At 44.1% G+C, this 26,731-nt stretch overlaps 1 protein-coding gene across 1 annotated transcript in view; it reads right to left on the bottom strand.

Moving 5' to 3' along the window:
* Nucleotides 1-26,731, bottom strand: part of DNAI7 (dynein axonemal intermediate chain 7) — a 562,546-nt gene that overhangs the window by 274,413 nt on the left and 261,402 nt on the right. Inside the window, exon 9 of the mRNA XM_086920321.1 lies at nucleotides 16,858-16,981. Within this exon, the coding sequence (XP_086776447.1) occupies nucleotides 16,858-16,981 (124 nt within the window). The remainder of the gene's footprint in view (nucleotides 1-16,857; nucleotides 16,982-26,731) is intronic.

The following is a 26,731-nucleotide window of genomic DNA, read 5'->3' as shown; positions in this document are numbered from 1 at the left end:
AAACCCAATCTGAACAACTGATGAGCTGTTACCTGCAAGTGGAGCGAAACCAACTCAGGAGACCCCACTTTCAACAGCCAGTCGTCGAGGTTGGGGAAAACAGGAACCCCTGACCTTCTGAGATGAGCTGCTACCACCACTATCACCTTTATTAAGACTCGAGGTGCGGAAGCAAGACCGAACGGAAGAATTGCAAACTGATAATTTTGCGACCCTACCGTGAACCGGAGATAAGATAAAAATACGCATCCTGTAGATCGATGGACACCATCCAGTCTTCCTGTTGCAGCGCAAGAAGAAAATGAGTCAAGGTCAACATTTTGAACTTCTACTGTCTGAGGTAAAGGTTCAAAATCCTGAGGTCTTAGATTGGTCTTAAGCAAAATTCCTTTTTGGGGATCAGGAAATACCGGAGTAGCAACCCTGACCCCTTTCCTGCTCCGGAACCACCTCTATTTCACCTTTCTGCAGCAAGGTAGAAACATCCTGCTGTAAAAGCAGTAAGTGGTCCTCAGAGCACCAACCCTGGCCAGGAGGGTAAGTAGGAGGAAACTACAAAAAGGGAAGGGCGTACCCATTCTCTACAAGATTCAAGACCCAACAATTAGACATAATCAGTCTCCATTCTTATTGAAAGTGGGAGACCCGACCTCCAACCGGACCAACTTGTTCTTAGATGGGAGATCTAGAACTGCTTTCCTGATACACCAACGGTGGCGGGAGGGGAAGTAGAGGAAAAGGAGGAGTATTGTTGTCGAGCTGCTCCCCTAATGCCTCTTTTATTCTTCCCTCTGTACAACTTGTACAAGGGATTCTGCTGTTGCTGGCTCTGATAAGATTGTTAGCGGCCACAAAAGGAACTTTCCCCGATTCTCCTCAGGCAACTTCGGAGCTAGCTGCATGACTGAGTCCATCAAAGCATGAATATACCTCCCAAGAAGGCAGGTTGCATTAGTGGTTTTAAGAACCATACTTGCAGAAGAGAACACCTTCTTTTCCGCCTGCTCTATAGAATCCCTATCACCAAGAATGGTAGGGACAGAACCAGAAGATTGCTTTGAACATGAAGCCTGAACAACCAAACTTTCTGGCGTAGGATGTGATGATACAAAAGCTGGATCCCCAGGAGCGGGTCTGTACCTTCTAGAGATGAAACGAGAAAACGCAGGAGCAGATAAAGGTTTCTGCCACACTTCCAAGATTGGTTCTGTCAAAGCATCCTTAAAGGAAAGCAACCGTTCAGAAGTTGAAGAAGATGTATTTAGCACCTCTGTAAGAATATTAGATTTCACTTCAGCTGAAGGAAGCTGTAGACCAAATAAATCAGCTGCCTTCCTTATGACCGCATGATAAGGAGCAGCGTCTTGCACAACCCCAGCACTTGCAGATGGGAGATTATACTCCAAGCCAATAGCTTCATGAAGACCCTGAAACTCATCCATAGAATCAACAATCTCTCCTTCCTCCTGATTCTAGAGCGTTGTTTAGGAATCAGCATCCATGGCGCCACACGACGCGCCGGTGAAGACATCAACGACATCGATGGAGGAACCTATGCTTCGAACCTCGACGTCGATCGAACTTGAGGTGGCGCTGACTCAGCAGCCGAAGGAGTCCGAGTGGCCGGAGTGGAGGACCTTGGCGCCGGGAAATGCCAAGCCGAAGTCGACGGCAAGAATGGCATAAAGGGTGAAATTAGGAACTTAGAAATTGAAATTAGGAAATTAGGAACAACCAGGTTAAAGGACAAAGGACCCACGGGGCCCAAAGGCGCATCAGATGGAGCAGAGGCCCGGGCAAACATGCCAAACATTGCGTTAAGAAAATGCGAAGAATCTGAACCAGGAGCAGGAAAAGCAGGATATAGATCTATACCTTCCTGAAGAGGAACCATCTGATGTTGAACCGGAGGACCGCGCCCACACAGGTGAAGCCAACCGGCCTGGAGACGGCTTCCTAGGCACCGGGGACATTGCTGGAGCCCGTGAGTCTTCATGCAGGGAAGTGCCTTGCGAAGCTGGCGACCCGGAACCTGAGATGGAACCTGCGTCACCCGAGGAGAATGAGCTGGAGAAACTAAGTCCTTTCTTCGAGGTCGCTCAGCCGGAGTCGGCAACCTGACCTCTAAGCTCTTGCCTTCAAATAACGGTGCCGAAAGCCATGTCTTCTTTTAGACTTCTTATATTTTTTTTACTTTAAAGTATGTGAAGATGAAGACTTCGCCCTCTTTCGACCCCACTTCTCCTTTTTGGCTTTAGCCATGGACAGCTTAGCTTCACGCTCCTTAATGGCCTTGGGATTCATCTTCCTGCATCTTAAACATTATTAAACGTCATGATCCGAAGATAAGCACAAGAGGCAATCTTCATGCGGGTCCGAGATCGACATATGCCTGCCACAGTCTCTGCAGAGTTTGAAACCCCGTCTTCCTGGAAGAAGCCATCTGAAACAACAAGTGATACAAAGTTTTCTTCGAAGAAAATGGAAAGCCCCTAGAAAAACTGTTAAGCATCGACGGCGCGGAAAAAAGGGAACTGACGTCAGCACGCCAATAAGGTCCTTTTGTGGCCCGATGACGTCATAAGGTCTCGCGAGCGGAGCCTACCTATTGTGACGTCCTCGTGGACGTGGAAGAGCTAGGAAAGAAATTCAGCAGAATGCTGGTGCAGGGGGTATTCATAAAGTGAGGAATCCACAGGCAGAAGTATCCATCATAATGGAAGAGATGCTATGATCAGACTCTTCAAGCAGTCATGATATAACCCAAAGTTTAGGGTCACTGAAGAGAGTCTATGCCAGAGATGCACAGTGTGCCAGCAGCAAAATCCAGGTAGAAAGACAGTTGTTAGTTGGGGACGAATTGGAAAAGCAGCAAGACCATTTACTAGTTTCCAGCTGAATTTTATAGAGCTTCCCCCTTGTAATGGACTAAAACATGTATTGGTGGTTGTTTTTTGTTTTCTCGATGGGTAGAGGCTTATCTAACAAGAAGGAATGATAGCTTGACTGTTGCTAAACTGCTTTCGAGGGGGATCATTTCTAGGTTTGGATTTCCAGTCTCTTTAGAAACGATAGAGGGACACACTTTAACAATGAGATAATTTGTATGATTTGCACAGCATTACAAATAGAGCAAAAGCTGCATTGTTTTCTATCGACCAGAAGCCTCAGGTATGGTTGAGCAAATTAATGGCACTATGAAGTCCAGACTGTCAAAAGTATGTGCGTCTACAACACTGAAATGGCCAGATGCTTTACCCTTAGTATTGATGAGTCTTAGAAGCATACCTGATAAAAAGACTGGATTGAGTCCTCATGAAGTTTTGATGGGAAGAGCAATTAAATAAGCAATTGTACCAGCAAACAAACTGATGAATATAAGTGTTGATCTAGTGCTTGATTATTGCAAAGGATTGGCCGATAGTGTGCGTTCTGTGTCTTACTAGGTTGGAGAAAATGCAACTACATCACAGCCGGATCAAGCACATGATTTGACTACAGGAGAGTGGGTGCTGGTGAAGAAATATCTGAGGAAGCCGTGTTTAGAACCCAGGTGGCATGGACCAAACCAGATTATACTGGTGACAACAACAGCAGTGAAGTGTGGTGGTTTGCCAAACTGGATACATGCAAGTCATGCAAGAAGAGTCCCAAGTCCACTTGAATGATAAGAAGAAGAGCAGCTACTGGTAAAGCAAAGAAAAGAATCAGAAGCTGAAGGACATGAAGCTATAGAATCTAGTGTTACAGATTCTGAAAAAGCTGAACATGAAGAAGAACCAAGCACAAGTTGAATAAAGTTAGCACCAAGTACTGGGTCTCAAAAGACTGTGTTGAGAAAGACAAGGAAAAAGCGAAAGAAGAGAATCAAGAGCAAGTACAACAATGTAAAGAACTGAATAAAAGAGCTTGCAAACTTGAAAATGAAGTGTTCAAGTTAAGAAAGCAAGAAAAAGTGATGTGTGGCCAAAAGGCGTAAAAAGGCTGAAATACACTCTTGAAAAGAAAAAGCCAGATTAAATAAATGAAATATGGAGTCAAACTGAAGAAGGTGATTCAGAAGAAGAACTGGTACGAAAAACAAAGAGAATAAGAATTCCAAATTAAAAATACACAGCTCCAGAATAAACATATGTGGTGTTGGAAGAAATTGAGGACACAAATCAAATCGAAGAGGAAGCTGGTACAGATCAAGTTGCTGAAAGTAAATTAAGACCACCTTAAAAGGAACTGTGAAAATTAAGGTATGACAAATTCAATAAAGGTTATTTTGAAAATTACAAAAGATTGAAGAATAAGAAAATATATAAAAATAGAAAAGAACAAGATAGGGTACAGAGGAGAGGCCTAAAGTGTAGCAATACACTGATCTAGGTGGCTTTTGGATACATTTTTTCAATTCAAGTTTTTAGAATACACTGCTCTAGATGATTTTTGGATACATTTTTTCATTTAAACGTTTTTTAAATATTTAGGTTTTTAATACTTTTTTATAGTATTTAAAAATGGCAAAAGCAACAGAGACTAGATATCAAATTCATGGTTTTAAACGTAAATGTATTAATACTTGCCTATGTAGTGTTTTACTACTACCTTTGGTGTGGTTAACACTGAATGTTATTGTGCCTGTTCTAATAGTGACTAATCACAAAAATAATACTAATAATGTTTTAAGCAGATTCTGTTTCTAAAGAAAATTTAAAAACTAATATAGAGAAGATAGATGATGAAAGTGGTTTTCATCATGATAAATCAATTCAGGACTTCTCGTTAAAGGTTTTTACTAAATTGTTGTAGGAGTATGTTAATACAATGAACGCGTGAGATTGTTATGTGTGTATGCAATTACCATTGTCTCTCTCAGAGGGGGTGACATATCATCACCTACCTTTAACCTATGGTGTGTCTTGTATTGATTTTACTAGAGAGGGAAGGATTAGAATATTAATATATTAATTTTCAGAGAATCCTATTAGGAGACATTTGAAGGTTGTTTATGTACCTATTTATGGAGCAAAATAAACGTAATGTATTAATACTTGCCTATGTAGTGTTCCCATGGGGCACAGGGTCAGAGCTGATTTGCATAAAGCCATTATCTGACCCAGGGTGGTGTGGAGTGCAAAAAACGATGGATTTAGGCCCAGATCCTTGTACTGGGGTGAATGTAAGACATTGATCTACATTCTGTCCATCAAATTGTTTTTTGTAATTTTCTCCCTGAGTGTACTGGGGTAGCTCAGACGTGGGTCCCAGAGCCTCCACACCACTGGAGTCAAGCTAGCCGGGCTGATGAGAGGTGTTACCTCGAAACCGGTCCGGTCCTCGGATGCTTGATTCCGGTCTGGGAAAGATATGGCTGTTGTAGTTCGGACTGGACTGTTCCCATGGGGCACAGGGTCAGAGCTGATTTGCATAAAGCCATTATCTGACCCAGGGTGGTGTGGAGTGCAAAAAACTATGGATTTAGGCCCAGATCCTTGTACTGGGGTGAATGTAAGACATTGATCTACATTCTGTCCATCAAATTGTTTTTTGTCATTTTCTCCCTGAGTGTACTGGGGTAGCTCAGACGTGGGTCCCAGAGCCTCCACACCACTGAAGTCAAGCTAGCCGGGCTGATGAGAGGTGTTACCTTGAAACCGGTCCGGTCCTCGGATGCTTGATTCCGGTCTGGGAAAGATATGGCTGTTGTAGTTCGGACTGGACTGTTCCCATGGGGCACAGGGTCAGAGCTGATTTGCATAAAGCCATTATCTGACCCAGGGTGGTGTGGAGTGCAAAAAACGATGGATTTAGGCCCAGATCCTTGTACTGGGGTGAATGTAAGACATTGATCTACATTCTGTCCATCAAATTGTTTTTTGTAATTTTCTCCCTGAGTGTACTGGGGTAGCTCAGACGTGGGTCCCAGAGCCTCCACACCACTGGAGTCAAGCTAGCCGGGCTGATGAGAGGTGTTACCTCGAAACCGGTCCGGTCCTCGGATGCTTGATTCCGGTCAGGGAAAGATATGGCTGTTGTAGTTCGGACTGGCCTGTTCCCATGGGGCACAGGGTCAGAGCTGATTTGCATAAAGCCATTATCTGACCCAGGGTGGTGTGGAGTGCAAAAAACGATGGATTTAGGCCCAGATCCTTGTACTGGGGTGAATGTAAGACATTGATCTACATTCTGTCCATCAAATTGTTTTTTGTAATTTTCTCCCTATTTATGGAGCAGACATGGGAGATTTTTACATTAGTAACAAACATAGAAATAATTTAACTTGTAAATTACGGCATGAAGAGATTGAATTTATAAATATGGTAGAAAAAAGAAGACGAGATTTCAAAACGAAAGCTGCTGAGCAAAAGTCTTTTGTACCTCCATGGGCTTTCACAGAGGGTGATTATAAAAAGGGTGAGGCTTACGCTGCCATGACTCTAGATTTTCTACATAGAGAAAAACTTTGTGTATTTAGAGAAAAGACTAAACTTTATAGTTACTTCATTGGTTCTTGTGAATGTGAGCATACTTTCTTAATAAAAGGAAGTTGGTAATTGAAAGGAGGAAATGATCCTGTTTACCTGGGAATTTACTATGTGTGTTCTAAGAATACCTATTACAGGTTAGCTGCAAGGTGGTATGGATATTGTTATTTAGGCATATTCTTTCCTAAAGTTTATCACATAAATAAGAATAATAAGATTAATGAAATGAAACAAACACTAATACATAATAAGAGAGGAGCGAGTTATTCAGAGATAATAAGGGATATTTTTGGAGCACTGATACCTTCAGTTGGAGTTATTCTGAATTCACACAAAATTAGAAAATTGTCTACAGTGGTTGATCGTTTATCACCTGATACTGCTGGTGGGTTCTTGATGATTGATACTGAAATGGTTGCAATTAGGTCAATGGTTTTACAGACTCGACTTGCCCTTGATATATTATTGTCAAAAGAGGGTGGAGTCTGTAGCATGTTGAATATATATCAATGCTGTACTTATATCCCTGACAAAAGTAACAAACTTGACGGGTATAATAAAAAAATATTACTGAACTTCATGAAGATTTGATACAACTGAAAGTTGATGGTGTTTGGGAGAAACTTGGTAAGAGTTTTTCCTCAGTGGGAAATTGCTTTTCTACTTATGGGAATAGCATATTATGAAAAATATTAATACGTATTACTTCACTAGTTGCGGTGATATTAATGATTCTTGTAATTTATAAATGTTGCAAATGTAACTGAAGAAAGAGACAAATCTTAAACGTAGAGCTAGAAAAAGGAAGAGAGAAGAGATAGAATTAGAGGATAAGAGAGGAAATTACTATTAGCTCATGAAAGACTTAGATGGAAGAATGATAAAATGAGAAAGGAGTACAGCCTTTTAAAAATTAAGTGGCAAATAATATTGTCTTGGGTATTTTATGATGGCTCAAAAATGCCATCAAAGGGGGATTGATGGAGCAGGGTCTTTGCAAAAATAAAAACCAGAACGGATTGAACCCTCAGTAACATTTATTAACAGTGTGCAGTGAATAATTTATTAATAAACGTTAAAATAAGGGGAAATGCTTATGCGCATGTGCAAACTAATGTGTGTACTAATGCATGAAAACAAAGCTGCATTCTGTTACGCTTTAAGAAAAATAATGACTAATGTTGCTTTTGTGCATGTTAATAATATTTTGCTAGGATTAACATGGGTTGTGTTTCGATTAGTGCGATGCTGGGATGGTGTGCAATGAAATTACATTTCATGAAAATAATAATGTTATGTGTTTGTTTTTACTGTAGAAAAGGCAAGCATGGGCCTACTTTCCTGCATGCTAGTTTGGGGTTAAATGTTTGCTAGAAGAAGTGAAATAAAATGAGTTTGAAATGAGAGCAGAAAATGAAAATGCATGAATCCAACCTTCACAGTGTGCTGATTGACTGCCAAGCTCTGGAAGACATTTTTGAAAAGCAAGTACAAACGATGCAACATCCTCATAAGATGGCAAAGCCTTGATTCATTTGATACATACAATACTCTTCAGGAAATATGTGCTGTGTTTGTTTTCGAAATTGTTTCCAGGGTAGAATCAGTTGTCATGCAGAATGTTCAAGACAATGGGACATCTGATTAAGAGATCACACAGAGAGTGGTGTGAGAGAACAACCACGTTCTTAGCCAATGAGAGTCGGATATTTTACGAATACTGAAACAAATGTGTGTTGGACATTTACATTTTAGAGTATAATTGAGGCGCCCCGTGGGTGTGGTTTAAGTAGGTGTTTGTGAGCTAGCTGGAGATCATCGCTGTCATCGGTTTTGCTGTTTCCAGATAGAGGCCTACCTGTTTTCTGATCCTGATCCCTGACTTATTCTTTTGCCACTCAAATCTTCTCGAGGGGTCCCACTGTCCTTCTTTTGCCAAGAGGGTAGATTTCCCTGATATCTTATTTGGGTCAGTATAGATGATATTTTTAATTCATTATCATTTGGAGATGTATTTTGACTCTGTAACGTTTCTCTCTTCGCCTATCCACTCCTTCAATGCATTGTTATTTGCTATGAGTTTTTTTCTGTAGATTGCTAACATATATTCACTGTGATGATCCATGGTTTGTATTGTATAACAAGTACTTGATGAGCATTATTTTTACTTCACAATATTTAGGATAAAATTATAAAATATACACTGAGTCTGTTATTTAGTAGTATAGATGACTACATAATTATTGTCATCAACTAATTAACCAATAGGTCTGTCGGCACATTTAATACATGTGATAAAGAGAAATACAGGTTCTGTGATGTACTTTGGTAAGTTGGGTATAAACTTACATCTCACGGACACCCAGCATGAAGGGATTAGTTGGGTAGTGTAAATGGGCCTATGTTTGTGAAAAATTATCGATCCCTAATCGCTGGATCAACATCACAATCACAGAGGAATGCAAATCGTTACACACACATTATTGCATCATACTTATAGACTAACTAATTCAGTACCTTTAGCAATCTCTTCTCCCTGACTTGTTCTTTTGCCACTCAAATCTTCTCGAGGGGTCCCACTGTCCTTCTTTTGCCAAGAGGGTAGATTTCCCTGAATCTATGCTTACACTTATTTAGAGGAGGACAACCCCCCAACTCATGGTCTACGGCTAAAATTGTGATATTTCCTAAGAAAAATAAACCTCCCGACCAGATGAGATCTTATCGCGCCATCACCTTAATAAATGTAGACTCTAAAATCTACTCCAAACTACTCGCTAATCGTATCTCGTTAATAATTCATAAAGTCACATCTAAAGTTCAACACGGCTTTATCCCTGGGAGAGACACCACCGACCATATACAGAGAGTAATTAGCTTGTTTGACTACACCCAGATGGCAGGAGACCCGATGGCACTTATCTTACTTGATGCCGAGAAAGCATTTGATCGAGTCTCTTGGCCATTCTTGTGGCAGGCAATGTCCAGGGTCGGCTTCAATCATACATTTATACAGGCAATACAAAAACTTTACATTAATCCTCAGGCGATGGTGATGGTTAATGGAGGGAATTCAAAAGTATTAAAGATTTCGAGAGGAACACGGCATGGATGCCCCTGCTTCCCGCTGTTGTTTGCTCTTTATATTGATCCCTTTATTAGGAGACTACAAAATAATAGCTCTATAACTCCCATCCGGACAAATGAATACTCAACAAAAGTTCTCGCCTATGCAGACGATATTGCCATTGTCACCGCCAACCCAAATTTGGCTATGCCAATTATTGAACTAGAGGCACTAATATTTGGCACTATCTCAGGATACGCTCTGAATCGAGGGAAAACTCAAATAATTATCAACAACAAATGTCTTATGACAGACTCCCGTATAACAAACTCAGCTACCTATTTAGGGGTTACAATAACTTCAGAATTAGAGAATCTAGTCGACCTGAACCTCAAACCTATCTCAAACAAGATTCAAAAAGACCTTCGCCGCATCAATAATTTACATCTTTCTTTGATAGGACGGATAAATGCCCTAAAAAGGGTCTACTTTCCAAAACATTTGTATTTAGTTAGAGCGATTAATTTGAAAATCGCAGATCAATGGTTTAAAATAATGGAACGTATTTTTAAGGATTTTATTTGGTCATATACTCAGCCCCGCCGCGCCTATAAACTCCTCACACGTCCCAAAGAAAGAGGAGGGTTAAGTCTCCCAAACCTCAGGTTATACTACTGGACAACAGTTTTGCTATACAATCATGAGCTTTTTCTCCTTGATGGAACAGGGATATCTCAGGATAAAGACGCACCAACTATTCATCAAATAATATTAGATCACAGAAGTATCGGCTATCTTTGGAGATATCTCTTTGATAGCTATCATAAAAAAGTAAAATTAAAAACACTCATAGCTGTGTTCAGAGTTTGGAAATCTGTGAGGAAAATAATAGGTTTGGGATGGTTATCTTTTTATACACCAATACAAAATAACCCCCTCTTACCAGACATATTTAAAGATTCCTATATTGATAGATGGATCATAGCTGGAATTACTTATATAGGTTGCTTCTTCTCTGCAGAAGGGATATATTCTTTCGAATTTTTGAAAGACAAATATCATCTTGAATGGAGAGATTTTTTTAAATATCTTTAAATTAGAGATTTTCTATTGTGAAGAGTGAGGAGTGAAGACATTATGCCTAAAAACATCATAGCTGAAACTCTTAGCCATTATCAGGAAAAAATACGGATTGGGGGTTCTACCAATTATTACTAACACACTTACCTGATGATAGGCAGAAGATCATTCAGAAATGGCAAAATAAGTTTACAATTTCAACAGATGAATTTGAGTATGTTATGTTATGTTATGTTAGTGCTATTTGTATTGCGCACGGCTGCTCCAGCGAAGGAGCGTCCTGGCGCACCGACAAGGTGGCGAACACAACACAACAGGGGAACAGAAAATATTACTAAACAAGCACTGGCGTTGCCAATAGGTCTCGCAGTAGGAAAGTTGGAGCTATTGGTTTTGTAAATGACAAAGCCCTTTATGTATTTAAAATGATAACCAAAGTGAAAGGCATTGTTATTTGCAATTGTAATGGCTCCAACTGTCGTACTGCGAGACCTATTGGCAACGTGAGTGGTTTTTCGTGTGTGAGTGGCGTTGTGTGTGTGAGTGGCGTTGTGTGTGTGAGTGGCGTTGCGTGTGTGAGTGGCGTTGCGTGTGTGAGTGGCGTTGCGTGTGTGAGTGGCGTTGCGTGTGTGAGTGGTGTTGCGTGTGTGAGTGGCGTTGCATGTGTGAGTGGCCTTGCATGTGTGAGTGGCGTTGCATGTGTGCGTAGTTGAGTGGCGTTGCGTAGTTGAGTGGCGTTGCGTAGTTGAGTGGCGTTGCGTAGTTGAGTGGCGTTGCGTAGTTGAGTGGCGTTGCGTAGTTGAGTGGCGTTGCGTTGTTGCGTGGTGTTGCGTAGTTGCATGGCGTTGCGTAGTTGCGCGGCGTTGCGTAGTTGAGCGGCGTTGCGTGTAGTTGCGTGGCGTTGTGTAGTTGCGTGGCGTTGCGTAGTTGCGTGGCGTTGCGTAGTTGCGTGGCGTTGCGTAGTTGCGTGGCGTTGCGTAGTTGCGTGGCGTTGCGTAGTTGAGTGGCATTGCGTAGTTGAGTGGCGTTGCGTAGTTGAGTGGCGTTGCGTAGTTGAGTGGCGTTGCATGTGTGAGTGGCGTTGCATGTGTGAGTGGCGTTGCATGTGTGAGTGGCGTTGCGTTGTTGCGTGGCGTTGCGTAGTTGCGTGGCATTGCGGCGTTGCGTAGTTGCGCGGCGTTGCGTAGTTGAGCGGCGTTGCGTAGTTGAGCGGCGTTGCATAGTTGAGCGGCGTTGCGTAGTTGAGCGGCGTTGCGTAGTTGAGCGGCGTTGCGTAGTTGAGCGGCGTTGCGTAGTGGAGCGGCGTTGCGTAGTTGAGTGGCGTTGCGTAGTTGAGTGGCGTTGCGTAGTTGAGTGGTGTTGCATGTGTGAGTGGCGTTGCGTTGTTGCGTGGCGTTGCGTAGTTGCGTGGCATTGCGGCGTTGCGTAGTTGCGCGGCGTTGCGTAGTTGAGTGGCGTGGCGTAGTTGATTGGCGTTGCGTAGTTGAGTGGCATTGCGTAGTTGAGTGGCGTTGCGTAGTTGAGTGGCGTTGCGTAGTTGAGTGGCGTTGCGTAGTTGAGTGGCGTTGCGTTGTTGCGTGGCATTGCGTTGTTGCGTGGCGTTGCGTAGTTGCGTGGCGTTGCGTAGTTGCGTGGCGTTGCGTAGTTGCGTGGCGTTGCGTAGTTGCGTGGCGTTGCATGTGTGAGTGGCGTTGCGTAGTTGCGTGGCGTTGCGTAGTTGCGTGGCGTTGCGTAGTTGCATGGCGTTGCGGCGTTGCGTAGTTGCGCAGCGTTGCGTAGTTGTGCGGCGTTGCGTAGTTGAGTGGCGTTGCGTAGTTGAGTGGCGTTGCGTAGTTGAGTGGCGTTGCGTAGTTGAGTGGCGTTGCGTTGTTGCGTGGTGTTGCGTTGTTGCGTGGCGTTGCGTAGTTGCGTGGCGTTGCGTAGTTGCGTGGCGTTGCGTAGTTGCGTGGCATTGCATGTGTGAGTGGCGTTGCGTAGTTGCGTGGCGTTGCGTAGTTGCGTGGCGTTGCGTAGTTGCGTGGCGTTGCGGCGTTGCGTAGTTGCGCAGCGTTGCGTAGTTGAGTGGCGTTGCGTAGTTGAGTGGCGTTGCGTAGTTGAGTGGCGTTGTGTAGTTGAGTGGCGTTGCGTAGCGTTGCATGTGTGAGTGGCGTTGCGTTGTTGCGTGGCGTTGCGTAGCATTGCGGCGTTGCGTAGTTGCGCGGTGTTGCGTAGTTGAGCGGCGTTGCGTAGTTGAGTGGCGTTGCGTAGTTGAGTGGCGTTGCGTAGTTGCGTGGCGTTGCGTAGTTGCGTGGCGTTGCGTGGTTGAGTGGCGTTGCGTGGTTGAGTGGTGTTGCGTGGTTGAGTGGCGTTGCGTGGTTGAGTGGCGTTGCATGTGTCAGAGGCTAAATGTAGCACAGGGAGACCTCCAGTGGTAAGACAATCAAAAACAACTTAGAAAACATTTGACAGTATGAAGAGATCAAACTCATGAACAAGCGTGATACACCTCAGCTAAAAATCATGATAAATAACAACACACATTAGAAGTGAAACTGCAAGTACAGAAGGACCAGCTTTGCTTGTTTAAAACTCCCACTTCAGGCAGATGAGTGTAATGTGTAAAGCGTCTTGTGCACATGAGCAGATCGGAGTCTGGAAGCAAATACAAAGACGAGGAAAGACTGAGGCGCATTGGTGTGAAGCACATCAAAGGGCTTCTCCTCCCCTAATTAGCCGTTCTGGGGAAACTGAAAGTACGGCCGGCCTGCGGCCGGCCATGAATAATTAGGGGAGGAGAAGCCCTTTGATGTGCTGGGCTGGCTGGCCCTGAATGCGCGTGCATGTTATCACGTGGTTCACGGGCACTGCAAGAAAACCGCGGCTGAAAGCCCTTTGGTTTGAAGAGAAAATAGCCGACTTGAATTCTCCCCATTTCCCATTCCTGCGGAATGGTAAAGGCTCGACCTAAAAATGGAGGAGTGATGGATTTAACAGAGCTCAGAAAATAAATGGGTTTTAGCGGCCTTGCGGAAGGAAAGCAGGTCACCAAGGGTCCGAAGTTTCAAAGGGAGAGCGTTCCAGAGTGCGGCTGCCCGCACCTTAAAAGAGCGACCCCCCACCCGACTGAGTTTGAACCGAGGGGCTACCGCTAGTTCTTGGTCCAGCGAGCGCAAAGTGCGGCCCGGGATATAAGGGCACAACAGTTGGCGCAGTAAGGGAGGCGATAGGCCCTTCAGAATCTTGAAGGAAAGGCACAAAACTTTAAAGTGGATCCGCTGCCTAACGGGTAACCAATGCAGGGCTCGCAGAGATGGACCGGCCGAGCAAAACCTAGGAAGACCTACGATTGCTCTGGCCGCAGCGTTCTGCACTCTTTGAAGTCGGGTTAACTCGGCCTGGTTTAATCCTATAAAAAGGGAGCTGGCATAGTCCAGCCGAGCCAAAACCGTTGCTTGCACCACCAATTGACGAGTTGCGGCATCAAAGTATTTAAGAGCAGGGCGCAGATTGCGCAAGATGCCGAAGCAACAAGCCGCCGTCCTTTTGGTGTGGCCAACGAAGTTGAGGGAAGGGTCTAGCCAAACACCAAGATTTTTGATCTCCGCAACCGGAGTGGGGGTCGGCCCCAGCTCAGAGGGCCACCAAGTATCTCCCCATAGGTCCGTCCGCTTCCCAAAGATCATCACCTCCGTTTTTTTGGCGTTTAGTTGGAGACAGTTGGACGTCATCCAACCAGCCACCGCCCTGAGTCCTTCTCTGAATCTTGGGGCATCCACACCAGAGTCCCCGCTGATCGTGACCGCTAGCTGGGTGTCATCTGCGTACGACACCATGGTCATACCACAGAGCTTCACAACCTCAGCCAGCGGCCTCACGTAGATGTTAAACAACGTGGGGCTCAGCGAGGAACCCTGTGGGACCCCAAGAGACAGAGGATGACATTTGGACTGGTAGGGCGGGGACGCCACACAGAAGGAACGATCCCTGAGAAACGAACGAAACCACTGGTGTGCAGTGCCGATCACCCCTATCTCCTCAAGACGTTGCAGGAGAATATCATGGGAGACCGTGTCAAAGGCGGCGCTTAGGTCTAACAAAACAAGCGCCGCCGTTTGACCTGCATCCAGAACTACCCGCAGGTGCTCGATCATAGAGAGCAGTGCTGTCTCCGTACTGTGGCCAGCCCGAAAACCATTCTGGGTGTCGTCCAGAATGTTGGCACGCGACAGATGACCAGTGAGGGCGGTGTTAACATGCGCCTCCGCGAGTTTGGCTGGCCACGGGAGAAGCGAAATCGGGCGGTAGTTCTCCGATTTTGTAGGGTCGAGAGATGGTTTTTTCAAAATGGGCATTACTACCGCATGCTTCCATTTCAAAGGCACCTGGCCTGATGATAGCGACGTGTTGATTAAGTCGCAAACCGGGCGAGCAAAAATCTGGTCTCTGAATATTGGTGGCTTGAGTGGGTCGTCCGGCGATCCAGACTTAACTGGGAGAGCCAAGGCCGTGTAAGACTCCAAAGAGAGAGAGGGGAGAGAGTCTAGCACCACCTGATCCGGCAGGATGGGTGGCCCCATACTGGTTTGTGCAGAGGAGGGGGGGAAGGCCCTATATATGGTCTGGACCTTCTCCAGGAAGAAAGCCGCCAGTGCTTCACAATGAGTATTGGAGCTGATGGAATTACCGGCAGGCTTCCTTGCCACAAGGTCTTTAAGGGCCTTAAAGATGGTTTTAACAGGGTTCCCACTACTGCGAAACTCCAGAGCGTAGTATTCAGCCCGGGTTCTACAAACCGCGCGGTGATAAGACTTGACCGCAGCCATATACAGGGTTTTTTTGCTGCTGTCATACCTCTTCCTCCAGTCTCTCTCTGCACGTATGTATGTAAATGAGCTATCACAAACTGTACTCATGTCAACCAAATTACAAACACAATTTTATAAAATATGCTTCTTCATGTACTATACTCCAGATAGAATTGCCAAATGGGGTAATGGGAGAGGAACATGCTGTTTTCGTTGCTACTTACAAGATGCAGATTGAATACATATCTTTTCATCTTGTCCCGCTTTAACTTTTCTCAAATCAAAAATTGAACATTTCCTCTCATTAATCCTTAAAACTGTGGTCAATCTATCTGATCAAACAGCTCTATTAGGCTTAGCAAACTGTACTAATCTGAATACGGGTCATGAACTGATTTTTATTTCGATGGCAGTATTAAGGATTTGTATAGCATCGGCTTGGCTAGATCCTATCGCTCCCTCATATCAAAAGTGGTTTTCAAGATTGTTAGCAATTTTTAATTTAGAAATGGCAATATATAAAACTAAAGGTAGGAAACGTAGAATAAAAGGTTCAAAAATGTGGTCTCCTCTAATAGAATGGTCTGAACTTTAGACACTCATTTAACAATAACATGGTTAAAACTGCTTAGTTGAAATGTATACCCATCTACCCTAATGTTTATCTGTATCTCGTTGATTCATGTGTTAATTTAAATATTTATTTCATGTATTATTATTTTCTATAAGTTCTTGAAATTCTTTTTGTTCTACACTTAATCTGCCCGATCAGTGGGGAGGGGGGTGGGGGTAGTCTTATGTGATGTATTGTCTTTTCGTTGTACAAAATCCAATAAAAAAAGAGTTTAAAAAAATCAAATCTTCTCGAGGGGTCCCACTGTCCTTCTTTTGCCAAGAGGGTAGATTTCCCTGATATCTTATTTGGGTTAGTATAGATGATATTTTGAATTTTCATTATCATTTGGAGATGTATTTTGACTCTGTAACGTTTCTCTCTTCGCCTATCCACTCCTTCAATGCATTGTTTTTTGCTATGAGTTTGTTTCTGTAGATTGCTAACATATTTTCACTGTGATGATCCATGGTTTGTATTGTATAACAAGTACTTGATGAGCATTATTTTTACTTCACAATATTTACGATAAAATTATAAAATTTACACTGAGTCTGTTATTTAGTAGTATAGATGACTACATAATTATTGTCATCAACTAATTAACCAATAGGTCTGTTGGCACATTTAATACATGTGATAAAGAGAAATACAGGTTCTGTGATGTACTTTGGTAAGTTGGGTATAAACTTACATCTCACTGACACCCAGCATGAAGGGATTAGTTGGGTAGTGTAAATGGGCCTATGTTTGTGAAAAATTATCGATCCCTAATCGCTGGAATGCAAATCGTTACACGCACATTATTGTATCATACTTATAGACTAACTAATTCAGTACCTTTAGCAATCTCTTCTCTGTGATCATCTGTCTTGTTATCCAAGTCTTCTTTCAATTGCTCATTGTTCTCTGTTAAACCATTTGTCCCTTCTTTGGCTGACATAACATTCATAGAAGTAGAACTCTGAAAAAAGATGATAGATTTAGAAAGAAAAGAATGTCAAAGAAATTGGTCCCAAACTGCTCAGGAGAGGGCTCATCACTGTTGGAAACCATCTTATAGTGTGAATATTCTTCCTACCTGTCTATATCTCCGACTTTAGAGAAATGCATCCTACTTCCTGATTTGAAAGCATATAAGCATTGTGCCCATTAGCTAGCAATAGCATACCATAAAGGGTTTTAGACGTTTAGAAGCATTTCACCTTCATTAAAAAAAACAAGTACTGGCAAACCCAATAGGTTGCGCCTTCAAAGCTGGCCATCTTGAAAAGGGTTTTCTCAGAAGAAGAAAAACATTCGAAGATGGCGGCTGTTTGTTCACCTGCGCTGTAATGCCCAAGGAGCCATTTTTGATTTTTTTCACTTTACAGTTTCAACATTGAAGGTGTCTTTTGTAGAACAGCAAAGTGAAAATAAAAAAATAAGGTGTGACACTAAATGAGGAGAAGCCCAGTAGCCCGTTGTGGTTGCCAGACCCTAAGCAAAGATGGGCAGCGATCAAAAAGTGGGTGAGGTGTCCTTTTGTAAAAAGTAAACAAAGGAGAAGATTCAGACAGGTAGAGAGCGTGGAAAAAGGGCATGAACTACTGTGGAGTGCTAAATGGAAAAAAACAGTCTTCTCAAGCCAGCTGTAAAAGCGTAAAAGGGTACAGCTAATCCAATCAAAAGACTGTGAGACCAAAATGCTACTTCAAGAGGACAAACACAAAACTAGGGAGAAAAGCCACTGAATCATGAGCAGGATAGACATAAAGCACACTCTAGGCATATATACTGAATACAATAGATATCTCTGTCAACAATAGATCTCTCCGTCAACAAACAGCTAAAGATGTCAGTAGTCAAAACCTAAACAAACCGACCTGAAGACTTGACGTCTTCCTTATTCTTCAGGAATAGTTTGAACACCAAAATCAAATTCTACAATGGTTGAGGGTGCTCAAGCTATTGCAAGCTATTGCAGGTCAACTGATAAAGCTGGCACCTCTGTACAGCATCTTGACTATTAAGCGTGCTTGGGATAGACCGTTTACAGGTTACATGGATCTCCTGCACCCGTGAGGTGGTGCCATCTCTGCTCCAGTATCTGCAGCTTACAATCAGTTGAACTGAAAAATCTGTGATGGTGGAGTGGAGCAGTCAGGTTCAGGACCATCAATGAAAAAGGGAATGGGCAGCTTCCCGGACTGCCTCCTTTCTTGTTATTCTATAAAGCTGCACAGAACTCTGGGAAGAGATGGTCAGTAGTACAAGCTTGTGAGCTGCCTGGTGTGCTAATGCAGAACCTCTCTATAGATGCAAGGGATTATTTAGAGTTTGGCGGATGCAGGACCCCCACCAAAGTTGGTGTATGTCCAGTGCATCCTATTTAGAATGCAAATAGGGTGGATGGGACATCAGCCAATTTTGGAGAGATGTCCGCCCACCGCTGGACTATAAATGATCTCCAAGGTCCTATCAATGTGTGTTTTGGTTCCATCCTAAGCTTACTTCGGGGTTATTGGACAAGGCCCTGTTAACAAACCAGCATGTGCAAATGTGCAAATTTCACACACCTGGTGCTTCACTTTGTGATGTAACTGATATAATAGCCATTTGCATTGCAAAATGTATATTCGTAAAATGTATATTTGCAATATTATTGTGTCAGGAGGCATTTTGTCACCACTACAAATTACTGCAAGCTCACATATGAAAGCTGGACAGGTACAACAGGATTCCATTCAGTGGAAGTAAAAACGGAACGCTTGTATTTTACCTTTGTGGACCTTTCATCAGCGTTCGACTGCGTGTCACACACCAAATTGTGGGCAATAATGAAAAGTTTGGGAGTGGACAACACCATCATCTGTTTCCTGAGGGAACTATATAGTGGAGCCACAGCTTCTGTTCGTTACGGTAGGGGGGGGGCGAATGCTCCAGACAATTTAGTGTGGGCCGTGGAGTGCGTCAAGGTTGTGTTTTAGCACCTTTTCTTTTCCTCCTCTACATTAATGGGCTTGAGCATCACCTGCTGCAGGAGTGCAGAGATATGCCCAGGGTGTGGAGGAGGGCAATCCCTGCGCTCTTGTATGCGGATGATGCCGTGCTTATGGCACGTACTCCCCAGGCTTTGCAAAAACTAGTAGTAAGTTTTGAGAACTTTATGCTGAATCTAGACCTACTAGTAAACTGTAGTAAAACTTTCACAATGAACTGTGGTCCAAAATCAGGTAAACCGATGAAACGGATGTTTTTAAATAATGTTCCATTAGACAACACCCCAACTTTTTCCTATTTGGGCATTTTATTCCATGAGTCAGGTTCTTGGACAAGCGCAATTAAGGCCAGAACTCTTCTATTTATGAAAACGATCATGGCCCTAAAGAATTTTGTTAGAAAATTGGGCAGGAAGCCGATAAAAGAAATGTTAACTATATATAAGGCAACATGCTTATCCGTGGCTGTGTATGACTCAGGCTTGTGGGGGTACGCAAATGTTGATCCAATCCAGGTGGTGGAAAACAAATTTATGAGGGAAGTCCTTGCAGTTCCACAGTGTGTTGCCACATTTAACTGTCACGCTGAACTTGCTCAACCCTACATAACAGATATTATTAAAATTCAACCTATCCTTTTGTGGCACAGGGTATGGACCACTAATGAATGTGTTATGAATCGGGCTCTATTACAGGATACCCTCAGCCTGGATCATGTGGATAGATCAGAATGGTTGGGATATGTAAAGTGTTTCCTGACTGAGATTGGGTGCTATTCTTATTACTCGGATCCATCTTCATTGGATAGCATCTCTAGGAGTTCACTGAAAACCCTCTGCCTGGACCATCTTGAGGATAAGAGGAGGAGAACTGAAACATTCAGTACATTCCCACCTCCTTACTCTATGTGAGACTAAGTCTGTACAGCCATACCTATCCCTGCCCATGACAAACTATGATCGCTTTCTTTTAACTCGTTTCAGATTTTGTATATTTTTTAGATTGGTATCTTTCCCTAGTATGAACTCATGGATGCGTATATTGCCCACTTGCTCGTGTGATGGCATGTCACATCAATCGGATATTCATATCCTTTTCTTCTGCAGACTTTATAGTGCCTCTCGTAGAAAAATCATCGTCCCTTTTTTAAAAAAGAAATGAATTTAACCAGATGCCGCCCAGCTTTTTTAGAAGTCCAGAGAATGGATACGGTTTTAACTGTAACTGTGGTTTTAAGTTTTTTAAAAAGTGTTCTCAAATTACGGAAACAAATGGTAACTGAAATGGTTTAAAATTTTTGCTTAGTGAATAACCTTCTAATGATCTCCCTTAAGTGAACTCACATCATGAGCTGTAATCATTGTAATCTGTTTTTTATGTCTGCTACTTTTATGGTTACTTGTTTTAACTGAATAAAGTTCTTTGAATCTGAATCTGAATCACTAGAGGCACAGATAATCTTCTGCTAGGGCCTCGAGGATTCCGGAAGGAAAGAACTTGTGGACGCTCCTTCTCAGTAGTGGCGCCCAGGATCTGGAGCTCACTCCCTCCTGAAGCTAGACTCATCCCCTCCATCACGCTTTTTGGGAAAGAAGTAAAAGCTATCCTCATGGCTAAACACATTTGATCTATTAACGTGAATTTTAAGTCTCTGCACCGATCTGTATTATCTATGATCCCTCGATTATTCGTATTACTTGCATTATTGAATTACCAGACTGTCTATGCTTACAACTATTTTTACTACTTGCATTATTGATGTACCTGTTTACTATGCTCCCCCAAGTAAATACCCCACCCCACCTATACCTACAACTGTGCTGTACCTTATGGCCTGTTATTCACCCTCCTGGTGTTATGGCCTGTTATTCACCCCCCTGGTGTTATTCTATGCTCTGTAAAGCGCTCTGATATCTGCAAGGATCTTGTTCGCGCTATATAAAACTTTCAAAAAAAAAATTAAAAAAAAATAAAAAAAAAAATGTAAAACAGCCTGGGTCATTAACGAGGTAGGTGCTGCTTTAAAAATCACGTTTGCATCCAGGGATGACATTGTGGGGAGATGGAAGCAGACTGTAGACCACTGTAAGCTCCCAAAGAGGCCAGAAGTCATGATTCTCAAAGAGGAAGCTGTTCCAAAAGACAGGTTCAACTTTATGAAAAAGATACCACTGATACATTGCATACAGGAGTGGGGTGTCCCTTTTGTGAGTTGTGAGTAGTAAACTGGCTATTACTGGCTATTATACATTATACATTGTGCAAAGGTGTTTCGCGGTTTCAACCCCTGTAAGTTTGTGAAGTGTGGGCTTTAAGGCTACAAAACACTATTGCACATCTAGCCTTTACTCTTTAAAGACCTGAAGTAAAGATGGAATTTGCAGGCAAATACCATACAATCCAAGATATTATGGGCGCCATTGCAGCTTGGTTGGGAATATCCTGCGCCCAGAAAGAACAATACTATGAATATCTGTATTTCTGAAAGGCAAACATACCACGGTGTTAAAAAAGGCCTACCAGGAGCAACGAGATTTGTTTCTCGCCTCTGCACAGACAGTTTAGCTAGTATTAACACTGCAGTCCAGGAAAGGGATGGGATCAGAGAGTGAGCAGTAAATACTGGGAACATCAAAGTTAAGACACTAATGCATAAGAACTAATTAAAGGTTACAATATTTTTCACTGAAAAATAGTCAGATGAACTGGCTGAAAGAAAAATCAGAAAGAGGAGTGGAAATTAAATAAAAATGGAGGCAGGGAATAATGTTACTTATTGTATGAGTGGTGCACAACAAAGAACTGCATAGAGCTAATAAAGAAATAGAATATGATCATGGACTTTTTGAATAAACGATGAGTTAAGGATACCTACCATGCTTCATAAAATTGTTCTTTATGACCAGAGTATGAAGTAAATAATATGGTCCCTCTTTCTCCCACGCCCCTAAAAAGCAAGCCTAAACTAAATTAGTACTAGCATGCAATGAACAACCTTTTACCTTAGGCTTCCAGGGAGAATTCAAATTAAATTACCGTCGAACACACGGGATCAATAGTTGTACAGGTTTTCTTTGCTTGGCCCTTTCTTACCAAAGTACATTTTTACCCTGATGTATAACTTGTTTATTATATATGGGATAAAGTACACCATGTCAGACATAAGGATATTACAAATCACCAAGGAGTTCCATGACCATATAGAGGAATGAGGCCGAACACTGAGTTCCTTTATAAGGTTGTGGAACTCTGTACAGCGGGAGTATTTTATTCCTGCTAACATGAATAAAAAAGTGATTTGGGATGTTTATATGATCACTACAGGACTTCAAGATTCAAAAGGGAGATTCTGAAAAAATCTGTAGAAAGTTATTTGCCAGTTGTGAATGAATCAAATACCCTACCAAGGGGTACATTGCGAATCTGGGTCAATTACCTTGCCCATGTGATGACAGATCAGTTTTTGCTCCCATTTTTTAAGCACAAACAACCCATGTATTTAGAAGAAGCTTACTTAACAATCCGTAAGTTAGAAAATGATGAGTTAATGGCCCATGTAGGTATCTTTTTAAAATTGGCAGTACGCGCTCGCAATTCAATATGCACTTTATGGTGTTCTGTTTTTATATAGAGAATGAGCTGTAAAAGTAATTGATTTATGCGATTTTTTGTATATATTGGTTTTATGTTATATTTATTGTTATGCATGACTTCTTTCTTTTCTGGCACTTGTCAATGGATTGTTATATTTCCCTTTTTACTATGATGATCTGTGCTTTTATGTATAAAATGTATCCGAAGGTGGCGGCGAGGTAGGACGCATTGTTCTTAGCTCCTGCCCGCAATCTGCCCAACTCAGCGCATATCGGTCCCTGCGAGGCCTGAATTAGCTTGGGGTGACCTCGGATACCCCCCGATGACAATCTACTCATACCTGCTCTGAGACCCCAATGTAACCGACGCACACGGCTGCCCCGTGAGGACCACGAGGAGGTAGACCTGACCTCCCCTCGCCGGAGCCGAGAGGCGGCTTCAACAACGCGGTGGTCCGGAGCACCATTGAGGCTAGCTGCTTGGAGCCCAGCTGCCCTGAAGACAGCCCGGATGACCCACGGGGTGTCCAACGCCATCGTTGGCTACCCGTGACCGCCAGTCTGATCCATTCCTGCGGGCGCCGGAGCCAGAGACACAAGCATGGCCCGGCCATACTCCTCGTGCTGCCTGTGGGGGCACTCGGCCCTCCGGGAGACAGACCGGACGCCTCCTGCCCTAACCAGACAGCTTTCAAGGCTCAAAGCGAGTTGTTTTTGTGCCCTGAACCAAGAGCTGCACACACACACTGGGTGGGCCCAGTAGCACACTAGGCCGCGAGGATCCCTGTCCTCGAATTTTGGATCGCCCGCCGGGGGAGTGGAGAGTCGAGATGGGGGTCTAAGCAGACTTTTGGATCTCCTGGAGGCCTCCCCTACATACAGCATCGTGCAGCCAGTCCCGGGAACCAGGGGTTGCCTGATCATCTGCCCCACCACCGGGCATACCGCCAGTCTGATTCTCCGGCGCTGCCTACGCCTCATGACATCTTTGGGCACTAGCAATCAAACGAAACATGGCGTCCGCAGCTCCCAAGGCCGAGGCCCCAAAGCACTCTGCAAATCCCGGGGATAAACCCATAACAAAGCCATTTCTGGAGTCGCTGAAACTAACCCTCCGGGATGACCTGCAATCTGTGAAGAACGATTTCACAGCAGAGATCAAGGAGATTCGCAGAGATGTAGACGACGTTGGGGATCGAGTGGCCGCATTAGAGGAGAAGCGCGACACCGCAGCGAAGGAGTCAACCATGCTCCAACAGGAGGTAATATGGCTACAAGACCAGCATATGGACATCCAAATGCACCTGGAAGATTTGGAAAACAGGTTTCGCAGACATAACATCCGTATCCTGGGAGTAAAGACATCAGAGGACACTAGAGGCCTGTTTGCATTTGCCAAGGGCCTCTTCCACCATATACTAGGCGCCTCCCATGAAGCTCAGATCGTTCTGGACAGAGTACACAGAGTTGGTCCACCCCGTGCGACTAATGCTCCCCAGTAGACATTCTGGTGTGCGTTCAGGACTTCAGAACAATAAAAGCCATCCTTACCAGAGCGAAATCTCTCCACCCCATCACCTTTCAGGGACACTCTCCGCTCCGGTGCTTTTCAGGACCTGGTCCTAATCACAATTCAGCGACGCCGGCAGTTTCGCCCAGTGACTGAACACCTCTGACAGCAGGGGATTCCCTATTCCTGGGGTAATCCCTTCTGACTTATCTTTCATTATAATGGCAAACTCCACCAGCTTCGATCACTCGCAGACTCTTGCTGATTATTGGGTCATGCTGTGCCGAGTGATGAAGATGACCAACGCAGCACCAGCTCGGGGCCTGAGATCTCCCTGTCAGGGTGGCAGAGACAGGGCGGACGGAGGCGCGCCCGGAAACCAGACAAGACAGAAATAGCCTGGAGTCAACAAGCAGCCCTCATTTCTGTGTCAGAGGCCCTCACTGGAGAGGGCTCCAGCACCAAGTAACTGACCAGGGGTCATCGATCTTTCTAAATGTCCTTCCATTGATCTTGGGGGCCTCATGGTCACACTATGGACCCCATTTTGTTGATGCCTGGTCATCTCGGGATGACAGACTATTTTTTCTAATCTTATTCATTCGAAATGTTCTAGTTTTGGTATTACTTTGGATTTATTTTCTGAAGGGTTTTTAAGTCTTTTGGGTTTTGGGTCCCCTCGTCCACCCCCCTTTCTTTTGCCGTGAGGGATGCTCAACACAGGGTCATGATCCTTTTCTCCCTGTTCCCCATCCCTTGATACGCAATGCAGCTAATGTAATGGCTTTCACACTCTCTCAAACCTAGATGCCACACACCCCCTCTTAGAATCCTTACTCTAAATGTGCGAGGCTTGAATAACCCAGTTAAGCCTAGAGCTGTCCTTCACTACTTTGAGCACTCCAAAGCCGACAACTGCCTCCTACAGGAGACCCATCTCCTCCCCAAGGATCATCATGGGATGAAATATTGTGCTTTCCCTACACAGATGTTTTCCTCTAATCCCACCAAGTCAGCTGGGGTTGCTATACTGGTCTCCCGATCCTTTCAGGGTAGAGAGCTACAGAAAGAAGCTGAGATAAGAGGCCGACTGCTCACATATCAATTCCTGCTGGGAGGGATGTCCTTTATAGCAGGGTCTATATACGCACCCTTATGAAGGGCAAGACATGTTTTTCCATGACGCACTCACTGAGGCGACAGCCAATGCAGAACCAAACTTACTACTGCGGGGTGACTTGAATCTAGTCTTTGATAATCTTAATGATCGCTCGTGCCAGCGGACAGGCCAGACAGGCGCTCTTTCCCCGGCTGGACGGACCCGTCTGCAGGACTTGGGGTTTATAGATTTCTGGCCCCACTTTCACCCCCACTGCCGAGCCTACACTTTTTATTCAGGAGCGCACAAAACATACGCTAGGCTAGACTACCTTCTTAGTTCTTCCCCATTGCATACGCTTGCAACTGATACTGAGATTCTGACAGCCTCCTTGTCAGACCACTCTCCGGTCGTTGCCTCCTTTAAGTTCCCGCCAATACGGCAGCCTCCTAGACATTGGCGCTTATGCGATGCCTTGATCCATCAAGCCTCCACAGTCAAACAGATTCAAAAAGCCATTGCAAATTACCTCGCCCTCAACGCAAACCCAGATACCTCTTTAGCGACACAGTGATTGGCATTAAAGGAAGTCATACGGGGGGAATTCATAGCTATATCCACGGCCAGCAACCTGGATCTAAGTCGTAAAAGGGCTGAGCTCTCCCAATGGGTCGCAGAGCTAGAGCAGATGCACCAGCGGACTAGCACCTCATGGACCTGGCGCCAACTGTGTATAGAACGGAAGCAGCTCACAGCATCAGACCAGGACAGGGCAGAATATGCTGCACTCCGCCTTTGCCACTCATACTACACCGGGGCAACAGGTGCGGTCACCTCTTGGCCCACAAATTGAGGGAGGTCAGACAGGGGCAGGGGTGTTCAGGCCCTCTGCTCTTCGAGCGGCGAACTTGTCACTGACGATGCGGTATTAGCAGAAGTCTTTCGAGACTTCTACACAGAGCTCTACTTGGGCGACCACCTAGACGCTCACCATAGCGCCGACTATCTGGCCGCAGCACATATACCCTCCCTTACACAGACGCAGGATGACTATTTAGATAGGGACATTGGGACAGAAGAGGTTATAGCAGCGATCTCCCGCCTCAAAGTGAGCAAATCACCCGGGCCAGATGGCTATTCAGCGGCCTTTTATAAAACATTCTGCACCCAGATATCCCCTATACTATGGGACCTGTTTAACAACTTTGCACAAACTGGGGCCATTCCAGAGGAGATGCTAGAAGCGTAGATAGTGGTTATCCCGAAACCTGGGAAGGACAAAACATCCTGCGGCGCATACAGGCTGATCTCCCTACTAAACATAGATATTAAACTATACACTAGCATATTAGTGACCCGTTTAGCACGTTACATGCCCCAACTAGTTGAGCCGGATCAAGCAGGCTTTATCCCACAGAGACGGACAAGTGATAATACCAAGCGAGTTCTGCACCTAATCTAGAATGCATCCCGCACTGAGGGAGAATACATGCTGCTGGCCATTGATGCGGAAAAGGCCTTCGATAGGATA

Source organism: Lissotriton vulgaris, chromosome 1_1 (genome assembly GCF_964263255.1).
Source record: "Lissotriton vulgaris chromosome 1_1, aLisVul1.2, whole genome shotgun sequence".
Classification (NCBI taxonomy): Eukaryota; Metazoa; Chordata; class Amphibia; order Caudata; family Salamandridae; genus Lissotriton; species Lissotriton vulgaris.
Note: the sequence above shows the minus strand (reverse complement) of the source record. Positions and strands in the feature narration are given on the sequence as shown.